Source organism: Pseudorca crassidens, chromosome 9, assembly GCF_039906515.1.
Source record: "Pseudorca crassidens isolate mPseCra1 chromosome 9, mPseCra1.hap1, whole genome shotgun sequence".
Taxonomy (NCBI): domain Eukaryota; kingdom Metazoa; phylum Chordata; class Mammalia; order Artiodactyla; family Delphinidae; genus Pseudorca; species Pseudorca crassidens.
The window spans coordinates 6,875,345-6,896,631 of record NC_090304.1 but is presented as its reverse complement, the minus strand read 5'-3'; the positions used below and the strand labels follow the sequence as shown (position 1 = coordinate 6,896,631).

The window sequence follows — 21,287 nt, the reverse complement described above, 5'->3', positions numbered from 1 at the left end:
CCCTCGAGGTCCCGGGGGGGTGCCTCAACTCGGTGATTCTAAGCGGCTAGAAGTGCCCAATGTAGATTTTTTTTTTAAGGCGGCCCTTGAATCGACCCGGAAGCGGAAGTGGAAGAAAGTTCTAGTGGGTTGAGGGATCGGCGGGAGCAGCCGGGTGGCGGGAGAACCCGTTACGGAACCGGAGCTGTGGGTGAGTGCGAGCCGCGGAGCAAGGCCCGGGCTGGAGGTCGGAGGAGGCGCAGGGAGGAGGGAGAGAGGAGGGGCCGCAAGTGCTGCGACGGGCCAGAGGATGTGCTTTCGGACGTGCCCTGTGGGAGGGCTCGCTGCGGCACGGGGAGGGGGCGGGGCGCGGCGCGTTTGGGGCGGGCCCGGCGGCGTGGGACGCGGAGGGGGCTGGTGGCGTGGAGGTTGAGGGGCTGGCTGAGCGGGTGTGTGCGCTCCCGCTACGCCTTCGCTCTGTGAACAGCCAGTGGGGCGGGTGGGAGAGCCCTTCATTTGCTTTTCGGACCAGGTGGTCGTTCCATTCTGGGTCAGTGCCGCCTTTGCCCAGCCAAGGTTACAGAGCAGTGACAGCTTTAGGATGGGCTCTGGGTACTGAGCGACGCTCTTTGTCCTGCGTGCGCCACCTGTTAAGGCAGGATAGTTTCTTCTGTGGGGCGGTATCAAAACGCAGCTCCCGCAGGGAGTGGCAGAGACCTTTCTCATCCGTAAACTGGGGGAAGTCGAGAAAGCCTTTCTAACGGATGCTCTAGTTGTCTTTTACTGTGAGATTGCCAGTGGGCCTTCGAGAGTTCCCGGGTTTTTAGCCGTAACTTCCCTTTTCTTAGGATTCCCAGATTAAGCCTGATCAAGATGACAACCTCCCAAAAGCACCGAGACTTCGTGGCAGAGCCCATGGGGGAAAAGCCAGTGGGAAGCCTGGCCGGGATTGGCGAAGTCCTGGGCAAGAAGCTGGAGGAAAGGGGCTTTGACAAGGTGTGGGGCGGCTGCGTGCAGCCGGGGAGGGCTGGGGGTGGCCGACTACAGTGCTTCCCCGCAGCTGGGGAGTGAGGAGAGTGCGTGTACCTGTTGGGGATGGGCGGTGGTGTGAGATCTGCAGAGCCCGCAGGCTGGCGCCTGCCCCGGCTCCTGGGCTCCTGGGCTCCTGTGCTGGGAGCGGCACGGAAGTGGCCTTCTTGTCTTAGTCCTACAGAGCGCTCAGCAGCCCGCCTTTTGCTTTGCCCATCTTGCAGGCCTATGTGGTCCTTGGTCAGTTTCTGGTGCTAAAGAAAGATGAAGATCTTTTCCGGGAATGGCTGAAGGACACGTGCGGTGCGAACGCCAAGCAGTCCCGGGACTGCTTCGGGTGCCTTCGAGAGTGGTGCGACGCGTTCTTGTGATGCTCTCTGGGGAGCCCCCGACCCCGAGCCCCAGCACTGAGTCTCCAGAGTTTGCAGCCAAGTGAGGACTCCTCCCCCGTCCTCTACAAAGGAAAAGATTGCTGTTGTCGTGCGCACGTCCCATGGACTCCAGGGTCTTTTGGGAGTTCTCTCCCCTCACCATTTCAACTTTTTTGGAATTCTTATCCTTGCATGCATCCCCCTTTTCCTTTCCCTGCCAGTTTCGTGACAGCAGTTACCAGCTTTTCTGAGTGATTCCTGGCCCTGTCCCCGCCCCCCTGCTCCCACCTCTGGTCTGTTTTATGCCATTTGGCCCTCTTTCTGGCAAAACAGTCACTGTCCTTGTAAAGTTTTTTAAATCAATAAAGTCAGTGGCCTTCATGACTGGGCTTTGTATATGAGAAGCAGGCGGGCTGGGAGTGGCCTATTCCTCCGGGAGTGACCAGGTTTGCTCCCCTCCTTATCAGTGCAGATCGAAACTGGCAGCTTCCTTCCCACTCTGGAGGGCAGCCATCCTGGCCACACGGGCCTTGGGCAGGTGGCTTGGCGTGTCTCAGTCCTTTAGTAATGTGGGAGAGAGTGTGGGTTGATCCCTTCCTGGGATCCAGATGTCCATGTGGTCAACAGCTGGGCTAGGTAGCACCTGGTGGAAAAGTCAGTGGCAGTCAGAGCTACTAGGAAAAGGGTGGCTGGGATGTGGGTGAAGGTTTACCTGCCAACTGTCCTGTGCCCTCCTGGCCTCTGGGAGGAGTGGGCAGGGCTCTTGCAGTCTGCCCTGTTCTCTTAGGGAGGCAGAAAGAATGTGAGCATCACAACTGGGGTAGGGGCTTGAGTGAGATACACTTTTTTCTGGTATATTTTCATCTTTATTTCGTTGAAGATTTGGTATGAACTAGGTCCAGAGCTAAGATCTTTGCAAACACTTGTTTCTTTCACAATAACAAGTGACTGTTTCCTCTTCTACGGGTGAGGAAGACTGGTCCTCAAAACATAATATGGAAACCTGAGAGCCCTGTGTTCCTTGGTCATGGCGCTTGGCCTCTCTGTGACTCAGTTTCCCCTCCTGGAAAGTGATGCTGTAAGGATCAGATGCAGTGCTGGAATTGTTCAGGACACCGGCACACCTGCACTGGCACCTCAGCGAATGTTCACAGCAGCTTTGTTTATCCTCAGAGGGTTTACAGTCTGGTGAGGAGAGAAATGACAGATAATAAATACAAACATTGCGATAATATGAGAAGATTTTCATGATCTCAGGGTAGGGAAAGATTAAGAAAAAGTTGATAAGTTCAACTCCATTATAGAAACTTCCGTCATCTAAAGATACCATAAAGCGAGTGAGGAGCCTAACCCATGGTTGGAAATATTTGCAACACACATCGACAACAAAGGACTCTCTAGAGCAAGTTCAGAGCTGCAGTCAAGAAAAAGCAGACAACACAACAGGATAATGGGTGAAAGACGTGGAAGGCAGCCACAGAGGAATCCCCAAGTGGTAAATAAGCCTGTTAGAAAGTGTTCAATCACATTCGTAGTCAGAAATGCAAACACGATGCCATTATACGCTCACGTATAGTTGTAAGTCAGACGATACCAAGTGCCGATGAGGAAGTGGAGCAACAGGATCAGATACCCAGCTGGTGGGAGTGTAAATTGGTATGAACAGTTGGGGAAAAGGGCGTTTGCCAGTAAAACTGAAGACCCTGTGAGCCAGCAATTCCGCTCCCAGGGTTGTGACTGAAGACACGCACACCTGCACCAGCACTTGAGCGACTTCACAGCAGCTTTGTATATAAGGGCCCCCAGCTGGATCCCTATGTAGGGATCTCCGTGGGTGGTAAAACTAGAGGGGGAAAAAAAATGCTTATTGCAGAAGTTGATGGTAAAGAAAAAGAAGTTGGGAGTGATTGCCTTTGGGGGAGGGAGGTGGGTGTAATGCCTGGGAGCACTTGGGGCCGGGAGTGGCAGTTTCCACTTTTTGACCTGTGTGGTGGTGATCAGATACGTTCTGTGTACTTCTCTGCACATTAGCTACGTCTCAGAGCAGTAGAAGAAAGATAAAAGGGAAACCAAAAAGACCTGAGGATACAGCAAGTAGGTGATTACTCAGAAAGTATGATGGTTATTAGTAGAGATGAAGGTTCAGTGCAAGTTTGGGTCTGGGAAGTGTGAGAAGCCCCCCTGGAAGGTCACCAGGTGGCCGGACCTGGGCCCAGCTTGTGTTAACAGGCTGCTGCCTGGGAGGGTGCCAGTCTGAAGACCAGACTGAGGTGGTAATGTGGGCTGTCCCTGGAGTTTCAGGCCATACTGTGTTTCTGATGTTACTCTCGTTGGGTCCAGGGTCACCTTGGAGTCCCCTCAGCCTTGACCCATGTGCTGTGATGCTGTCACACAGGCCTGGTGTGCTTAGGCAGGGGCTGGGCAGGGCCATGGCCTCTCCCTGCTCAGCCTTGGTACTGCCACATGGTCACTGGCACTCTGTGAGGTAATGGAGACTCCCTCCTCTTCCACGACACCCTTCCTGTGGCTCCTGTCCCTGCTGGTTGCTGGGGGCCGCCCAGCGGAGCCCTGTGGGACAGGCTTCCCTGCCTCACGCACAGGCTTTGTCTGTGAGGGGGCTGAAGCCTGCCTTCTCACCTCACCCTCGGGCCCAGGCAGTATCTGTGACAGGTTGGTGGGCCCCGAACCCTCAATCTGGTCTTCTTCGTGTGTCGCACCCAACTTCCCGCATCAGTCCTGGAGCTGTAGGAGACCAATGGCATCTGGAATGTTCCTTGTGACAGCAGCCTCTCAGAGACCCAGCCCCACCTCGGCCAGCAGGACAAAGGGAACGAGGCCTGGAACGTTGGAGAAAGCAGACCTGGGTGGGGATGGGTAGGAGGTGGGTTATCTAGATGTCAGCCCGCACTGCCTGACAGGATGTGCCTGGCCGGAGACATGGGTGGGCTTGGAAATCAGCAAATATTGACCCAGTTTTCCTTCTCCCTGCTGCACCCGAGCCAGAGCTTGACGCCCTGAACCAGTCTATCACGAGTTCTCAGATCTGCCCCAAAGCTTGAGGTGGACCCAACCCATGAACTCTGGGGTCCTGAAGGGGTCCTGCTGCCCCTGGGGAGGAAGTAGGGAGAGTCTACAGGGCAAACCCAAGCCCAAGACTCACCTTGCCACCTGCCCCAGTAGCAGCCCAGAAGGTGTGAAGTACGTGCTCGTGACCGTCACACGCGTACGTGTGAAGTACGTGCCCAGAAGGTGTGAAGTACATGCACCCCCCTTCCATGTTGCCTCCTCTCTGCAGGGACCCAGGGCTCTCTCTACTGTCACTTCTGGCCTTGAAGGATGGTAGCTTGAAAGAGCCCACCAGGCCTGGCTCTGTGCTCAGTTCCTTCCGTGCGACCTGGAACAAGTTGCTTCACTGCTTTGAGCCTCAGTCTCCTCGTCTGTCAGCTGGTGCACGTTTGTGACGATTCAACCAGCTAATGAACGCAAAACCCAGGGCACTTGGGAGAGCTCCTCCCCAGAGGGCAGCTTTAATCACGGTCGGATCGCAGCTTTCCTTGCCACACAGCCCCTTTTCCAGGACATGATCCATCAGGAAAGGGGAGACGAGCCCTGGGCAGGGAATAACTGCGGCCCAGCTTAAGGTTCAAGGAAGAGGGTTCTGGGAGCAGCGTGAAGGCCCGGGGTAACATGATCCTGGGGTGAAGGGGATATCGAGGGCCCACCCTGGCCAGCAAGACCCATCAGCCAGGGACAAGAGAGGGGTGCCGTGGGCAACCCGGGTTGGGATGTCTGGGTCACAGCAAAACTGAAAGCCGTGTCCTGTGGCCAGTGGGGATGGCCCATCCGAGCTCAAACCTGGCCCAGGCCTCCTTCTGGAAGCCAGAGTGGTCCAGACTAAGCATGAATGGAGTCCAGGCTAAGACTCTTTTCCAGATGAGACCCAGCCCTGGGAAAACCCTTCCCGGGGCACCCGCACCCCCAGGGAGCGTCCCTCTGCACAGCAGACCTCATATCCCTGTGGAGTGGTCCAGAACTCACACACTAGGATGCTGGCACATGGTTGCCCCCCAGCGCCCACCCCTGACCCTTCCCCTTTGACCCTGCATTTCCTCCTTGTAAAAAGTAATAATCACTGCTTCTGCAGAGCTGTTATGAGGATGAGAGAACATATGTTGAGTCCCTGGTGCAAGGCCCGGCTCATATCAGGAGCCCGATAATTGTTAATTTCCCTTCCCCATCCCTCTTTTCTCACCAGGACACCACTTCTAGCTGAGTGAGTGACCTTAGACAAGTGTCCTGACCTCTCTGATTAACTTTCTTCATCTGCAAAATGAGGATGATGCTTACTCAGGGTGCTTACGAGAACAGACCAGTGGGTGAAAAGTCTTTGAAAATTGTTAGGTTGGCATGCAAAAGATTTGCTGGTGTCAGCACAAAGGAATAACAGGTAGAGTAGGGGCAAGTGAGCTGGGGACCCACTGGCCCTTGGTGAGTCAGAGACTGGGCCTTGGCTTATTTCCCAGGGAGCTGTTGGAGTTTAAGTGTGGCCACAGCTGAGTTCCAAGTAACAGGAGAGCAGATCCGGGAGAACCCAAGGAGACTCCTGGCCCCCTGGGGCTACCTCTCCACCTCTCCCCTGGGCTGCGGGCTTGGGCCTCTTACTCCCCCACTCCCAGCTTCTCTCGGGTTGGGCTCCTGCCTGACCTTGGCCTCCTCATCAAGCCAAGCTCTTGCCAGCTCTCACACAAATGGGTCTGTCCCTTTAAGGCAGACACCTGAGCCCACAACAAACTTGAGACTGTCCCTTGGCATCCAAAGGTTGTTTTTCACAGCTGGGCTGAGGGGGTGGGGTAGTAGCTGGACTGGCAGTGACCACACTGGTCCTGGTCTCCCTGGGAGAAATCAGTGCCTTTCCTGGCCCTGGGATTCTGAGAGGCCGAGAATTGGTGGGGGTGCCGGGGGGGGGATGCTGGATGCTTTCTCATAATATTCATCACAATCATAGCTACCACTTATTAAGCACCAACACTTTTAAGCACCAACACTTTGTTGGGTACTGAAAACCACAGCCTGTCCCAAACCCCAGGTAAGATCCTTGGAGGCCCTAAGCACTAATAAGATCTTTGTGTCCCAGGAGCAAAAAGCCCCACCTCCCCCTGGCAACAAGTGATTAAAAGTACAAACGACCCTGAACTCTAAAATACTAATTCTAAAACATCCCAACAAAAGCCACACTTTTCCCGTGTTGACTACTTCAATGCTGTTTTTTATAGATTGTCAGATTATTCCAAAAAACATCATAGCCCTATATTGCTGGTACCTCCAGCACAGGCCCAGTTTACCTATGGGTGACCCAGTCTCAGGCCATTATTGTCAGCACAACCTTAGAAGACAAGAGTTGTCACATTTCTTCAGATGAGGACACTGAGGCTCCCAGAGGTCCAGGGACTTGCTGGAAGCCCCCCCGGCAGTAAACGGCAGAGCTGGGACCACCCACACACCTCCTTCTGGCCAGTTCTCATTCTTTGGGTTCAGTCTGGCTTGAGAGCACAGATTTGGCTTAGACTGCTGGGGCTCAAAAGCCAGTGTCACCGTTTACTCTTTGCCAGTCGGTGTCCTTGGGCAAAATCAGTCGTTCCCTCTTTCTCCTGTTCACTCCTCTGTAAAGTGGAAACATTACTGATCCCCACATCATGCTGGTTGTGAGGGTTAAACATTGTCCCGCTCGGCGCAGTAACATCTCCTACTTACCTGCTGTTTATACAGCTCCTGGCCTCCCCTAAGCCCTTTACTTATTGAATCCTCACAGCAACCCGTTTCACAGAGGCGGAAATTGAGGCCGTGAGAGTTAAGTAACTTCTCCAAGGCTACACAGTGGAGACAGTTAAGAGCTTGCTGGTAGCTGTTGTTGGTATTTCACACGTGATGGGCCTCTGTGAACTGTCCCACTGGTGGCACTTGTTGCTGGGGGCTGTCCTTGCCCTTGCCCTCACCGGACTAGGTGTGCCTGGAGGGCACGCAGCGTCGTGATACACAGGTGTGCTCGGGGCTGTCCGCTGTCCCCCTCGGCGCCCGGAAGGCGGCCTTGCCCAGGCCCGGCGATCCCTCCCCGCCGGTGGAGGCACGCGGCGGGCGGGGCCGGGCGGGGCCGCGCAGCCCGTAAAAGCGGCGCGGGCCCGCGGCTGGACACCGACGCCGGCAACCATGGCGCGTCCGAGCCTTCTGCTGCCGCTGGGCCTGGCCCTGCTCGCGCTCTGCCTCCTGGCGCTGCCCCGCGACGCCCGGGCCCGGCCGGGGGATCGCGAGGTCGGAGAGCGGCAGGACCTGTCGCCCAACGATCCGCAGGTGCGGAAGGCGACGCAGGCGGCCATGGCCAGCTACAACATGGGCAGCAACAGCGTCTACTACTTCCGCGACACCACCATCCTCCGGGCGCAGAGCCAGGTGCGCCCGGCCGGCGGGGCGGGGCGGGGCCGGGCCGTGGGAGGCGAGCGCGACCCCAGCCGGGCAGCAGATGGAGGGGGCGACACAAGAGTAATCAGCATGGCATTTTAATACAACATATTTTTCAAAATCCAATTAATGCCAAAACTTCTTGCGGAACAGAATATCTAAATTTCGAATAAGATCCAACCCTGAATTTGCATGGCTACCTCACTAGCCTCACACTAGTCCCTGCCGGGATGGGCGAGTTGGGGAGGGGGGGGAGAGGGAGATGGGGCAGTTGTGTGGACTTGGGTCTCAGCCTCCTGCGTGGCCCAGTCTCTGCCCCTCTCCCCAGGGCTCCCCACCAGAACTGCCTGCCGCCCCCTCCCCATCCTTCCTGTCCCCTCCTCCCAGACCTGAATCCCAAAGGCAGTGTGCCGGATATGTCTTAGGGAAGGTAATGGGAGATGGGAGCAAATGGAGGGAGGTGAGAGGTCCAGGTCAAAGGTTGTCCCCCGGCACCCCTGACCTGCCCCCACCTCTGCCTCAGTTGGTGGCGGGCATCAAGTACTACCTGACCGTGGAGATGGGGAGCACGGCCTGTCGGAAGAATGCCATGGCTGGAGACCACATAGACCTCACCACCTGCCCCCTGGCCGCAGGGGTGCAGCAGGAGGTAACAGCCCTGCCCCCAGCCAGGCATCAGCTCACCCAGTGGCCAGCGGCCGGGCCCTCGGGTTGTACAGCTCGAATCGGTCTGGCTGGCCCTGTCCCTGCCTCCTGGATGACTCAGCCTTGAGAGCAGTGTGAGGTGCAGAGAGGAGCAGACTGGGGCTCCCCCTGGAGTGAGGGGCTGGGCTGGAAAGATCTGGGCTCTGGTCCTGGTATCTAACTTGATGTTCCTCCTTGCATCCTGGAGCACCGCAGGCACAGGGCTGACTGTGGGCAGCAGGCGGCCTGGGGCCTGGGCTCACCCCTCCTTCTTTCCTCATGATCTATTTGCAGAAGCTGCTCTGTGACTTTGAGATCCTTACGGTTCCCTGGCAGAACTCCTTCCAACTTCTAAAGCACGACTGTGTGACCCTGTAGTAGACCCCTGTGGGCTTGGGTGAGGGAGGGAGCGGGCGGGTCTGGGCAGGAGTGAGCGCGTCGGTGGAGGGCATGTCAGGTTCCTGGACCATATATGTAGCAATAAATTGCTAGCACTGCTTCTTGCATTGGTCTCTTCTGAGTGCCTCACTCTTCCTCCCTCTCCTGTTCCCCAGTCCCACTCTCGGCAGCTCCCAACACCCCCCTTCAGCTCCCAACACCCCCCTCCAGCTCCCAACACCCCCCTGACAGGGTGCCCACACCACCCACAGCTGAGCTTCTGCTGTCTCAGCCCAGACGGTGCTAAGGGTGCAAAGTTCAGCTCCCAAATTTGGGGTCCCCCGAACACCCCAGCATCACAGACGTAGAGGAACGAACCTCTAGAGACTCCCAATATTGGCAGAGTTATGGGTTCGGAGACAAAGTCACAGGAGAGGGATGATGCCCCAAGACTGGAAAGGGACGGGAGCCAGTGAAGGCTCTGAGCCGCACCTGAGTTCTGCTTCCTCTCAGTTGCCAGGACGACTCAGAGTGGCGCGTGAGAGTTTTAGCCAGCCTGGCCCCAGTGCACTGAGCTCTCAGCCTGTGAGATTCTTATACCAGCATGTGGCCCAGACATGGCAGAGCCCCTGCAGGGCAAGAGACCACGAAGGCTGGACCCTGTGGACCACATGCCGGAAGGACTCCCCAGTGCTTTGTCCTGAGCAAGACGCCTGCAAGGGGCTGGCAGGGAGCGCGAAGGGGACCGAGGTCAAATCCACTGTCCGTAGGAGGGATAAGGGGACAGATGCAATTCAATGTCATTTAAAGAAGAGATGGAACATTTTTTGCGCACCTGAATTTGTGGCTGGAATTAACGCTCACTACACATGCACACACACACATCCAGAACTTCGCAAGACACCAGACAGACACATAAACCCACCATGCACCCTCAGATTGCTCCCAGACACCACACATATACCCAGAAAAAGACACACATAACCTAGCAAACCGGAAACACACACACACAGAAGCAATACCCCCATCCCGAGGATAACCTGGAGAATACACCCCAAAACACACAGCCCCAGGTACACACCTGCCCCAGCCGGAGCTGTTCCTCAGATGCACAGACACACACCCACGCCTGAGACAGGATGGGCAGGAAGCAGATCCTGTGGGAGCACGAGGTGTGGGTACCCCTAGGCCCAGGCGGCTGGACAGGGTGGCTGTGGAGAGCACCCTAGGGCCCGGCCGGCCAGGCCTCGTGCGTGCCTGGCTCCCTGCCAATGCTGGCACTTACTGAGGAACAGCCCCAGCTCCCAGGCCCTGCCCTCTAGAGCCCTGGGAGGCCATATGGGGTGGCGATGGGGAGATGGCAAATGAACTGATTCCCACCTGGAAGCTTGAGGGGCTGAGTGTGACAGGAATGAGGGATGGAGGGAAAACTTCCAGCCTCCCAGCGGCTCAAGCCTGTCGGATATGGCCTCGCAGACAGCCCGGGGGCCTGCGGTGGGGCAGCCGCTGGAAGAGCTCCCATGTGCCACCCAGCAGGAGCCTCCTGAGTGGCTGCCACGGGGTGAGAAGTGGCAGGAAATGCTTGTTGAATCAGTGTGTGAGGTGGTGGGGTGAGGTGAGGCCGGGTGGCCTCTCCACCCCCGGAATCTGTGCCCAAATCCCAGATGGCATTTCCTCCGCACAGTCAATGCCCGGGCCCTGGGCCAGCCCGCACCCTCGGCCGGGCCAGGGAGGAGACGCGCTGCTTCTGTCCGGGGGCCCGTAGACGTCACCACTGTCTGGTCCGCACTGGAGGTAGGGGGGTGGCTGGCAAAACTGTCTGTCACCTCTCAGCTCCCACTCCTGCGTTCCGTCCCGATCCCCTCCAGCTTCACTCTGCCAGCTTCACTCCCCATCTGGTGGGAGGCCTCCCTCCCTCTGGCTGGGCTTGACTTAGTGCTCAGTGCCCCGCCGCCGTCTTGGGCATCCTGCCCAGGCTCAGGCTAAAAGCAGGGGAACTCATCCCTTGCTTCCCTCTAACAGAGGCTTGTCCACTCCACACACACCCGGCCCCCCACCCCGAGGCCACAAGGACTTGAGCAGCCTCCACCCTCCCTCCCCTCACTGAGGCTCTTTAGCCTGACCCCAGGCAGGGCAGGGCATGGCGATGGCCTCTGCCTTCCGAGCTCAGGCTGCCCGCATCGAGCTGGCGCCCTTCTGCTGGATGCTGACGGTGCCGGTAGCCCTGGGCTCTGAGACCTCGTTTCTGGAGCATCCTGGTCCCTCGGGCCCTGACAACCGTCCTGTTCTTGTTCTCCTGTCTCCTGGGCCAGACGGGCCTCCCTCCCCAAAGCAGGGTGACCGCTCCCTCTCCCTCCAGCACTGAGCCTGGCCCACATGCCACGTCACCCCGCTGGCTGCTGTTAAGGCCCTGCCAGGCCAGGATGCCAGGCCCCAGTGGGGCAGGGAGGGATCCAAGGACAGAGCCTTTCACCTGAAACACTCGCACACACATGCTCGAGGATGCACGTGCGTGCAGGCCCACAGGTTCCCTTGCGGCTCGGGCCCAGCCAGGGAGGACACGGAGCCACCTGGGGTTTTAAAGCTCTGTTGGGGCCCAGCCCTGCAGGCCCAGTGATCTTTCCAGCAGAGATGGGGACTTGGCCCGACCCGGGGGAGAGCCTGCCAGAGGCTGAAGCCTGGACTCGGGCTGCCACTCTGGGGATCACTTCCTGAAGTCCTCCTCTCCAGCCTGCGGGGTGGGTGACAGGTGATGGCGCCAGCCCTCTGCCTCCCAGAGGCCCACACCACTGTTACTCAGGGCGGCTTCCAGGCAAAGCCCCCGAGGCCCGGCCTTCCAGTGCCCTCCCCCTCCATCTGGCTCCTCCCAGGTCCTGCCTGGTTCACCTCAAACGTGGTGTCCACAATCTCATCGATGACAGCTGCCTGGGAGCGGAATTTCTGCTGGTAATGCTCCACCCCGGACACCAGCTGCAGGAAGTGGAACAGGAGCTCCCGCTGCCTGAGGGCACGGGGTGGGGGGGGGCGAGGGGGGAAGTGGGAGGGGGCAGGGGGGAGGCAAGGCTGGGCCATCTCAGCCCCCAGAGCCCCCTTCTCCCCCCACTCACAGCACCCCATGCCTCCATTTCCAGCCACGGGCGCCACTTCTCTGTGTGTGGCCCTCCACGGTATATTTCCTTTTCCACATATCCGCGCCCCTGCTGCCACCAGCTGCCGGTACCATAGAGGGTTCTGACGATTAAACTGTTCACCTCCAAACCGCCCATGCCTCCATGTGTCCAAGCTACCCCATGCTGACTCCTGCACCCGCTCAACCACCTACCCGCATCCCCGCCCGTCTATCTAGCCATTCCTCACCCATGGGGCCGCCCCGCCCTTTCCCTCACTCACCTATCCCTCCATCCACCTGCTCTTCCCCGGCCCCGCCCCCCACCCCTTCACAGTCAGCCATCCACCTAAACCCCCAGCCCCACCCACTACCCATTCATTAACTCCTTCACTGCCAGCCTGTCTTATCAATCCAGCCATCATATAACCCTGAAATCAATGAACACTGCATGGTGCTCCAAGGACATAGAAACAAATAAGAAACAGCCGCTGCCCTTAAGAAGCTCAGTCTGTGGCAGAGCCAGGAAAGCAAACCAAGGGTGTTTACACTTGTGATAAGTATAAACAGAGGGCATCGAGGGGCCCAGAGGAGGAAAACCTCACCCAAGTACTGGGGATCAGGAAAGGCTTCTGGAGGAAGCGTCACTGAGCTGAGCTTGAAAGACACTTGAGGGTTTGCTGAGCTCAGACCCGGTTTCTGGTGCGCCAAGGTCTGTGAGCAGCAGGGAGTGTACTGGGGGCCGGAGTGCACCTCGGGACGGATGAATTCAAGGTGGAGACATCCAGGGGAGGTCAAAGCAGGGCGCCCGGACCTTAAGCTAAGGGAGACAGGAGGCCTTGTAGGGCTGTAAACTCGGGGAAGGCAGGGAAAGCCAAAACTACTTTTAACAAAGATCAGTCTCTAAATCATTAAAAAGAAAAAGGAAGGAAGAAAAAAAAGATTCAAACAAACAAACTAAACAACAAAAACAAGACCACTCTCAGTGGAGGTGGAGGTGGGCCAGTGGAGAAGAGTTTGGAGGCCGAGAAACCCCCAGGGAAAGCATCACAGAGGAGCCCAGGCCAAGGTACCAGGATCTGGAACGTGGAGGGCAGCCGGGAGGGCGGCCGGGAGGGCGGCCGGGAGATGAAACGAGCAGGATTGGATCTCAGCTTTTCCGGCTCTTGATCACCTGAGCCTGGTGTTGGCAGCCAGAGAACATTCCAGGCAGAGAGAACAGTGTGGGCAAAGGCCTGAAGGTGGAGAAGTATGTGCTGTGCTGTGCTGTACGTAAAGCCAGGATGTGCTGGAGGTGTGGGCTGGGGCCGTGATCATGGAGGGCTTGGCGCTCAAGCTCTGTCGGTGGCCAAGAAGAGCCTGGAAGGTGCCAGCAGTCAGGCTGGTTCTCTGGGGAGCCAGGCCTGAGAGCCAGGGCGCAGGAGTCTGTGCCAAGGACCCCTGGCCATGAGCACAGCCACTAGTCCCCAGCTGTCCTGGCCCAGCCGGCCACTCGCGTTGACATCTGCCTCCCAGGCCTTTACCAAGCTGTTTCCCGACCCACCCTCCCCATCCCTGAAGCCGGCTGGAGTCCACCCACCCTACGTGGCCCCGCCAAGGTCTTTAGAGGGGGCCCTCACGGGCAGGTGCTAGTCTGTGTCCGCTTTGGGCCTCTGGAGTCCTCGCAGAACCTGGCCCAGAGCAAGGATCAGGGATGCTTCTGGAGCAAAAAATGAGCAGAACCCCTGCTCCTGCAGCCTCTGTCCGCTGCCCCTGCCCTGGGCCCTCGGCCTCAGAGGGGCTCTCGTGGCCCTTCAGGTGCTGCTGGTGGGATTCTCTTGGTGGTACCAGGTGACTCTGAGTGAGCAGAAGCCACTCAAGGCCTCTACATCCCACCCACAGGCTCTACATAAGCCTTAGGGCTCTACCGCCCTTCCAGAGAGGCGGGCAATGCCCCTTTCCCACGGCGGTCCACCGGTCTGGCCCCCGGACCTCTCCCCTTAGACCTGAGGCCTCCCCTCCCTTTGCATCTCCTTACTTCTCAGTCATGCCTCCAAATTTTTTCTCAATGAGCTGCTTCTGTATAGTGTGTCCACTTATCACCTCTTCAGGCTCTGCATGTAGGGAAAGAAGGGGGAGGTCAAGACGCTGCCTGGATTGAGAGAAGGTGGAGGAAACCCCGTGTGTCATGGAGATAGTCAAACAGGAGCTAAAGGGGTTTTTGTCCAGGATGACCCCAAAGAGATTGTTTCTCCGGGCATGGAGTGTGTTTTGTTTGTTTGCCCATCCAGCATGCGTTCCCTCTTCTTCTGGTAAAAGTTTCCCAATTTTCCTGGGGAACCACTCCCACCCCTTTCGGTGCACGTTGCCTAGCTGGGGTTGACCCCACCCCCCAGCTCTAAGGACATATGACTCAAGCCTGGCCAAGCAGAATAGCCTATCCTTTCAGCCATAGCGATTGGTTCAGAAATAGGCAGGTGACCAACCTGAGCCAAGGAGATTCATTTCTGGGATGTTGTTCGAACCGGTGGGAGAAGGGGACCCCTGCTGGGAGAGCTTGGGATACTTAAACTGTGAGGATTTGGGACTAGAGTTGCAGGTGGTCACTTTCCCACCGCAAAGGAAGAGCACCCTAAGCACAAAACCACACAGAGAGCCACAGAGCAGAGAACTGGAAGGAGACCAAATCTCAACCATCATTGGGTCCTGGATCCAGCCGTTCCTGAAAGCCCATGAACTCTCAAGTTGCTAATAATTTAAGACAGTTAATTCCTCTTTTTGCTTAAGCTTTTCTGCACTGAGTGTTCATGATGGAGCGGGCAGGTGGGGGTCCAGGTGACCCCTGAGGGCCCTTAGTCCTCTGGTGTTGATGATCCTGGGATTCTGGAGCTCAGATTCTAAAGTTCTGAAGGTCTTTAAGCAGGAGGCAAAGCAATTGGCTCAAAATCTATTTACCCAGGAAGTCAGGTGTGTAAAGATGAACATGTACAGAAAACTTCATTTTTATAGACTCAATTTTTATAGACACTTTGAGTGACTCTGGACAAGTGGGTATAACACCTTGACAAAAGCCTCAAAAACAGTTGAAGCCACTTCATATAAGACCAACTGCTACAAACTTTGTACGTTATTAACAGAAACGAACGTTTGGTGAATCATAATTTGGCTAATTAGCTGTTTTGCAAATGGGTCTTTCAAGAATTGACTATCAGTTTAATTGGTTGTTGACGGTTAGTCATGGAGCTTTTTGGACCGAAGTTCTAAGCTCTGAAAGTTCTCCTGAGTGTCAGGTTCTAAGACTCTAAACCTGGGCGTCGGGAATTCCCTGGCAGTAGGTCCAGTGGTTAGGACTTGGCGCTTTCACTGCCGGGACCTGAGTTTGACCCCTGGTTGGGGAACTAAGATCCCTCTAGCCGCGCAGCATGGCCAAAAATAAATAAATAAATAGGTAGATAGGTAGATAAATAAATAAGGCTGAGCCTGGAGCTCTGTGCCTGCCTGGGAAGAAGCAGGCTGCTGGTACCTGCTTCTATGAGCTCTGTCAGTGAGTCATCCAGTAGCTTCTCATGGATCTGGGAGGCCTTCTGCGAAGAAGAGGCCTCAGTTCTGCCAGCGTCCCATGTCTGCCCATCCCTGGAGCACCTTCCTTCCTTCCCTCCAGCTTATGTGTCCCCCTCCCCGTGTCTTCCTGATTCGTCCCCCTGCCCCACTCCCTCACTACCTCCTGCTTCACTTTCTCCAGGCCTTTGAGCAGGGCCATCTGGAAGTTATCCACCAGGACGGCAATCACCAGGCTGGGGCGGGAGACAGGAGGAGGCTGGAGGGGAGGCCCTGAACCCTCCTCTGGGTTCATCGTGGCAGAGCCATGGTGAGAGGGGAGGGGAGGGGATGCCCCGGGGTTAGGCTGGGGGAAGTGAAGCTGGGGAGCACAGGCGTGGGGGCCTCACTTGAGGAAGATGAAGTACTGGATGATGATATATATCATGAGAATGGGGATGATGTACCAGGCGCCTGGGAGAGAGGGGGTCGTTCGAGCTGTGAGTTCCTTGCCGGTCCTCACCACACCCCTGCCAGCAAGGCTCAGAAGCCCCACTTTTCAGATGGGGTAACTGAGCCCTCAGGGTCTGCCCACTCAGCCAGCCCCTGCCCTCCACCCAGCCTGAGGCCTGCCCTACCCTGGGCTCGGCTGTCCAGGTAGATGAGGGACCAGTCGTCCAGGGTGAGCAAGGTGAAGAGGGTGAAGATGGTGGTGAAGATGTTCTGGAAGCGCTTGGGGTCAGAGTAGCGGAACAGTGCCCGGAACACCACAGAGAACAGGACTGGCTGTTGAGGACCAAACCAGGCTCAAAGGGTCCTCTCTCCCCTTCTTCCTCTCTCCCTGCCACCCCCAGTTCCTGGTCTCTCCCCCCAACTCCATCCATTGCAACATCTCACTCTCCCACCCCAGCCCCCGTGGCACAGGATACAGAGACAGGTGAACATGAGGATGAGGATGGCGGTGATGGACGGCAAGGACTGGGCCAGGGTCCCGGTCACTTCCTGGAGGCTGGTCAGGAAGCTGTGGGCAGAGGTTGAGAAAGAGGCTGAGTCAGTGGGGTGGGGATCAGTGTCTAGCAGTTGGAGCTGATTACAGCTTTCAGACTGCTGATTACAGGGGTGGGAGGTCCCTGATTTGCTAGTGACTTGGGGCGGGGGGTGTCCCAGACCCTCTCTGGAAAATAAAGAGATTGATCCTAGTGGATGGCAGGAAAAGCCGGCTGGAGTCTGCAGCCTCCTTGTGGGCAGCCGTGGGTCCGCTGACCTGAGCCTCCGCAGGACCCGGATAGCTCGCAAGGCTCGCAGGCTCTTGAAGACCTTGAAGATGCGGAAGATGCTTTGGTTGTAGACCACGCGCATGGAGGAAGAGTTGATCTGCATGAGCATGAACTCCAGCACAGCCATGATCATGATGAAGAAATCTACAGAAACAGGGGCACCTGGGTGTAATGGGCTCCTGCCCAGGCTCACAGACCTCCCAGTGCCAACACCCCCTGCTCCTGTCGCCCCTGGGCAGTTCAGGGGCTCCCACTACACGCACACACACACACACGCCCCATCCCTACCCACCCAGGTTGTTCCAGGGGTCCAAAAAATACTTGAGGCCCAGAGCAATGATTTTGAGCACAGCTTCCACCACGTAGATGCAGAGGAAGATGGAGTCCAAGGCCATGAAGTACCACTCTGTGGGGGACACGGGGGAGGGGGGTCTCACTCAGGGGTCTCCCCAGCAACCCAGCCTCTCCTTCCTCCTCCCCACTGGAACCTCACACTCAGCCATTTAGGGAGAAGCTGACTCTGCCCAATGGCTGTGTGTTTTAACTGCTCTGTGACTCACTCTTCTTGCCTATAAAATGGTGATAATAACAGTCTGCCTGATAGAATTTTCACAAGCATTAAATGCTTTTCACGGGCTTCCCTGGTGGCACAGTGGCTGAGAGTCCGCCTGCCGATGCAGGGGACACGGGTTCGTGCCCCGGTCCGGGAAGAGCCCACATGCCGCGGAGCGGCTGGGCCCGTGAGCCATGGCCGCTGAGCCTGCGCGTCTGGAGCCTGTGCTCCGCAACGGGAGAGACCACAACAGTGAGAGGCCCGCGTACGGCAAAAAAAAAAAAAAAAAAATTGCTTTTCACAGAGTAAAGGGCTTAGAATGGAGCCTGAAACAGCTTGCAAGAAACATCACTCTTCTTCTCTCCTTAGTTTATGGGCCCTGTGGCAGGTCCTTACCTTCACTTTGCTCCCCAGGGTTTTAGGGACCATCTTCCCAGGTTTCCCACCCTCATCCCTCCAGGGCCTCCTGCTTGCACAGTCTCCTGGCCCTTGCAGCTGACCTGGGTTCTGGGCATCCTTCCCGCAAAGCAGCGTACTTAGAGCTGATGCGCCACCTGGTGGCTATAGTCCAAAACAGCAAACCTCAAATTTATTGGGCTTTTCTGCCTCTGGTGGGCTGGTTGACTTCAGCAAAACTCTCTGAGCCTCACTCTACTGCTGGGCAATGCCGCTTACTTCCCAGGGTGAGGATCAAATGGGATAAGCGATATAAATCCCCCGGCACTTGATCCGGCCCACGGGAGGCTTGGGACAACATCAGTGGCCTTCTCCATGTGAACAGGGCTCCCTGGCTCTTACCACCCCGGACCTCGACTTCAGCGAAGGTCTGGGCCACGAGCATGATGGTGTTGAGGCAGACGATGAAGACGACGAAGGCTTCAAAGGCCAAGGAGTCAGTCAGTTTCCTGAGCATTCTCGAAAGGCCCCACATGAGGTGGCTTAATTTCTCCCACAACAAATAGAAGAGGTCCACAGTGTGCAGCTTCTTGTGGGTTCGTGGGGCTCGGCCAGCTGTGAAAGGGCCAGAAAGCCAAGCCCATGGGGGAAGGGGACACGGCGATCCGGTCTCCCTCCCAGGCCTGCCTGCCATGAGCTCACTCAGGTGCCACCATGCTAGTCCTGCGCTGGTATAGGAGCCGCAGGCTTGACCCTTTCCCTGACAGGTGCCAGCTTGCTTGGGATTTGAGGTCTGCTTGAGCTCACGCTCCTACACCTCCATGCTTTTCTTTAAGTCACATGGCAACTTACACACGGAAGACCGCATCCTCCTCGCCACCCCATCCTCTTGGTAAACTCTCCCTCTCCCTCCAAGATTCTGCTGAAACGTCACCCCTGTTGGCTGACTTTTCTGCCCACAAACAATTAGACACTCATCCCTCACTGCTTGTTTGTGAAGCTGATGCCGTGTTTATGGAACTACCAGGGGCCAAGTTTGGGGGATCATATGTTAACAGCCAAAGTCCCTCCCTGCCCTCTAACCAGGCCCTCATTCAGGCACTGGTTCCAGCCTCTGGCCTCAAGAAGCTCACAGTTCAGTGGGGGAAACATGGACAAACAGAATCCACGGTGGTAAATGTTCTGATACGGATGCTAGACCCCTCTCACTGGGTAGTCTGGGATTGGCTGTATAAGTGATCACCCCCAGCTTTCATACTAGAGAAGAGGAAATGTTCGAGAAGTGAACATGCGAATGAATAAAGCAGTGACTGCATGAACCAACAACCGACAGTCTGGAGAAGTGCCAAATCCCAGGAATAAAAGATTGGATGGTGAACAGTCAGGCGAGTGAATAGCCAATGGGATACACCTGCAGGTGAGAGCAAGCCTCGTGATCTGCGGAAGGACGTTCAGGGCCCGACTCAGGTCTGGAATCTGGGCCAGGCAGCTGGAGTTGGGGGGTGGGGGGCAAGCCAAGACTCACTTTTGTGCTTCTGAATCTGCTCGTCTTCTTCGGGCCAGCTTTCCGAGGTTTTAGAGGAGGAGCCCCGAGGATGGACTTTGCTGGAGGTCTGGGCAGGGTGTGAGTACGCTGTGTTCAGGGAACGAGCCAAGCTGAAGGCTGAGCTCTGTCTGTCTGGCTTGCTAGGTTGGGGGGTTACTTGACGAGAACAGGCAGAGCCGAGGGAGGCTGAGGCCGCACTGTGGGATGTGTGTGGGCCCAAGAGTTGGGAGCTACCACGACGGTACTCCCCATAGCGGTGCTCTCGGTGGAGGTAGTCACGAGGATGTGCACCGTGCTGGTGCTCTCTGTGCTGGTGCTCGTCATGGTGGTAGGACCCCATGGAGGCAGGCCTTCCGTGGTGATGGGCTTCATGATGGTGGTGCCCGCCATGGTGATGGGCCTCACTGTGCTGGGCAGGGCTACCAGAGTGGGAGAAGTCTCTATGGTTGTAAGGCACACCTTGGTGATAAAGCCCACTATGGTGGGAAACCTCACTGTGGTGGTGAAACCCACCATGGTGCTGGGACTCCCTGTGCTGCTGGAGTCTCCCGTGGTGGTAGGACTCCCTCTGTTGGTGGGGCCTCCCGTGATGTCTCCTGCTACTGTGGTGGTGCTCGTCATCACAGTGGTCCTCACCATAGGAATGGTGGGAGATGAAAGCGCCACAGGAAGTATCCGGGAAGAGGGATGAGGAGCGGTGGAAGCGGTGGGAATGGCGGGAGAAGGCATTGTCATGGAAGTCTTGAGATCCATCACGATGAGGGGATATGCCATGATGGTGGGACTCACCATGGGGACGGGACACCCTTCGGTGATGGCGGTGGACTCCACCATGGCCTGGCCTGTGGTGTGTGGTTGGTGAACTGGGGTGAGAGAACACAGCCGAGTCATCAGTGTCTGCCTCACTTTGAGCCTTTTCAGCCGTCGAGGGTTGATCCATGACTATGCTGTGAACCCCGGGTTGAGGAAAGCTCAAGGTGTGGGCCTAAGAGCCCTTCCTGGGTTGCCTTTCTCGCCTAAGCCGTGGCACTGGGGCTGCTAGGAAAGCCTGACTTCTCACGGAATTCTCCCCTCTATGATGTCACAAACAGGCCCCTTAGTAGACCTAATTCCCAAATGCCTCCTCCTGGGCTACAGTCCAGAATCAAGGATCGGTGTGTCTAACCTCCTCAATGTAAAAGGATGAAACTGAGGTCAAGAAAGGAGAAGGGACTGGCCCAAGGTGACCCAGCAGGTCAATGGGAAAGCTGGACAGAGAATTCTGGGGTGACGCCATAGGCCCCAGCAGTTGCTTTAGCAAGTTTAGCTCTGTTACTGGAAAAAACTTCAAGAAGCCAAATGGTCTAGTCCCCAGTTGTACCTAGATACCAACTGGCTCTAAGGTTCAAACTGCCCAACTCCACTGTAAGTAGGTGTGTGGCCGTGGGCTAGCTGCTTAATCTTCCTATGCCTCAGTTTCTTCCTCTGTAAAATGGGGATAATAACACCTACCTCAAAGGATCAAAAAAGTTAAGATATGTAAAACTTATACTTGCAGCACAATAAATGTTAATTAGTATCGTTATTCTCTCCTTCATCATTGACAGGGATGAAGAGGAAATACCTCTCTTGGGTTATTACTAAAATAAAACCGTCAGCCATTATTTACTGAGGACCTACATTAAGAACTCTTTTTTCTTTTTAAATCTATTTATTTATTTATTTATGGCTGTGTTGAGTCTTTGTTGCTGTGCGCGGGCTTTTCTCTAGTTGCGGCAAGCAGGGGCTACTCTTCGTTGTGGTGCGCGGGCTTCTCATTGCGGTGGCTTCTCTTGTTGAGGAGCACGGGCTCTAGGCACACAGGGTTCAGTAGTTGTGGCACGTGGGCTCTAGAGAGCAGGCTCAGTAGTTGTGGCGCACGGGCTTAGTTGCTCCACGGCATGTGGAATCTTCCCGGACCAGGGCTCGAACCCGTGTCTCCTGCATTGGCAGGCAGATTCCTAACCACTGCGCCACCAGG

General features: G+C 56.4%; 3 protein-coding genes and 1 long non-coding RNA gene across 4 annotated transcripts; 2 read left to right on the top strand and 2 right to left on the bottom strand.

Moving 5' to 3' along the window:
* The first annotated feature begins 37 nt into the window (after positions 1 to 37).
* BANF1 (barrier to autointegration nuclear assembly factor 1) lies at positions 38 to 1,760 on the top strand. The gene is made up of 3 exons (XM_067748278.1): positions 38 to 190; positions 828 to 975; positions 1,233 to 1,760. The coding sequence occupies exons 2-3, from the start codon at positions 853 to 855 to the stop codon at positions 1,377 to 1,379; spliced, it is 270 nt and encodes an 89-aa protein (XP_067604379.1). The 5' UTR covers positions 38 to 190; positions 828 to 852; the 3' UTR covers positions 1,380 to 1,760.
* Positions 1,282 to 20,122, bottom strand: CATSPER1 (cation channel sperm associated 1). Its single transcript, XM_067751347.1, has 14 exons — positions 19,534 to 20,122; positions 19,268 to 19,375; positions 18,145 to 18,357; positions 17,086 to 17,199; positions 16,781 to 16,937; positions 16,446 to 16,537; positions 16,155 to 16,298; positions 15,927 to 15,990; positions 15,701 to 15,773; positions 15,503 to 15,563; positions 14,018 to 14,093; positions 11,781 to 11,895; positions 4,022 to 4,216; positions 1,282 to 3,016 (listed from the first exon to the last, which is right to left on the bottom strand). Exons 1-14 carry the CDS (start codon positions 20,120 to 20,122, stop codon positions 3,005 to 3,007), a joined length of 2,013 nt encoding a protein of 670 aa, XP_067607448.1. The 3' UTR covers positions 1,282 to 3,004.
* LOC137229964 (uncharacterized) lies at positions 6,625 to 7,270 on the bottom strand. The gene is made up of 2 exons (XR_010945929.1): positions 7,131 to 7,270; positions 6,625 to 7,039 (listed from the first exon to the last, which is right to left on the bottom strand). It is a non-coding gene; the product is annotated as an uncharacterized lncRNA (long non-coding RNA).
* On the top strand, positions 7,584 to 9,022 carry CST6 (cystatin E/M). The gene is made up of 3 exons (XM_067748277.1): positions 7,584 to 7,823; positions 8,356 to 8,481; positions 8,811 to 9,022. Exons 1-3 carry the CDS (start codon positions 7,584 to 7,586, stop codon positions 8,892 to 8,894), a joined length of 450 nt encoding a protein of 149 aa, XP_067604378.1. The 3' UTR covers positions 8,895 to 9,022.
* Positions 20,123 to 21,287: the final 1,165 nt, after the last annotated feature.

Bases quoted from the DNA above. Each gene is read 5' to 3' on its own strand.
- BANF1 (XM_067748278.1), top strand. From the start codon at position 853: ATGACAACCTCCCAAAAGCACCGAGACTTCGTGGCAGAGCCCATGGGG. The intron at 976-1,232 runs GTGTGGGGCGGC...CCCATCTTGCAG, and splicing joins AGGAAAGGGGCTTTGACAAG to GCCTATGTGGTCCTTGGTCA.
- CATSPER1 (XM_067751347.1), bottom strand. From the start codon at position 20,122: ATGGTGGAGTCCACCGCCATCACCGAAGGGTGTCCCGTCCCCATGGTG. The intron at 18,358-19,267 runs GTGAGTCTTGGC...GCCCTTTCACAG, and splicing joins GCAGATTCAGAAGCACAAAA to CTGGCCGAGCCCCACGAACC. The intron at 16,538-16,780 runs GTCAGCGGACCC...CTCTGCCCACAG, and splicing joins CGGGTCCTGCGGAGGCTCAG to CTTCCTGACCAGCCTCCAGG.
- CST6 (XM_067748277.1), top strand. From the start codon at position 7,584: ATGGCGCGTCCGAGCCTTCTGCTGCCGCTGGGCCTGGCCCTGCTCGCG. The intron at 7,824-8,355 runs GTGCGCCCGGCC...CCTCTGCCTCAG, and splicing joins TCCTCCGGGCGCAGAGCCAG to TTGGTGGCGGGCATCAAGTA. The intron at 8,482-8,810 runs GTAACAGCCCTG...ATCTATTTGCAG, and splicing joins CCGCAGGGGTGCAGCAGGAG to AAGCTGCTCTGTGACTTTGA.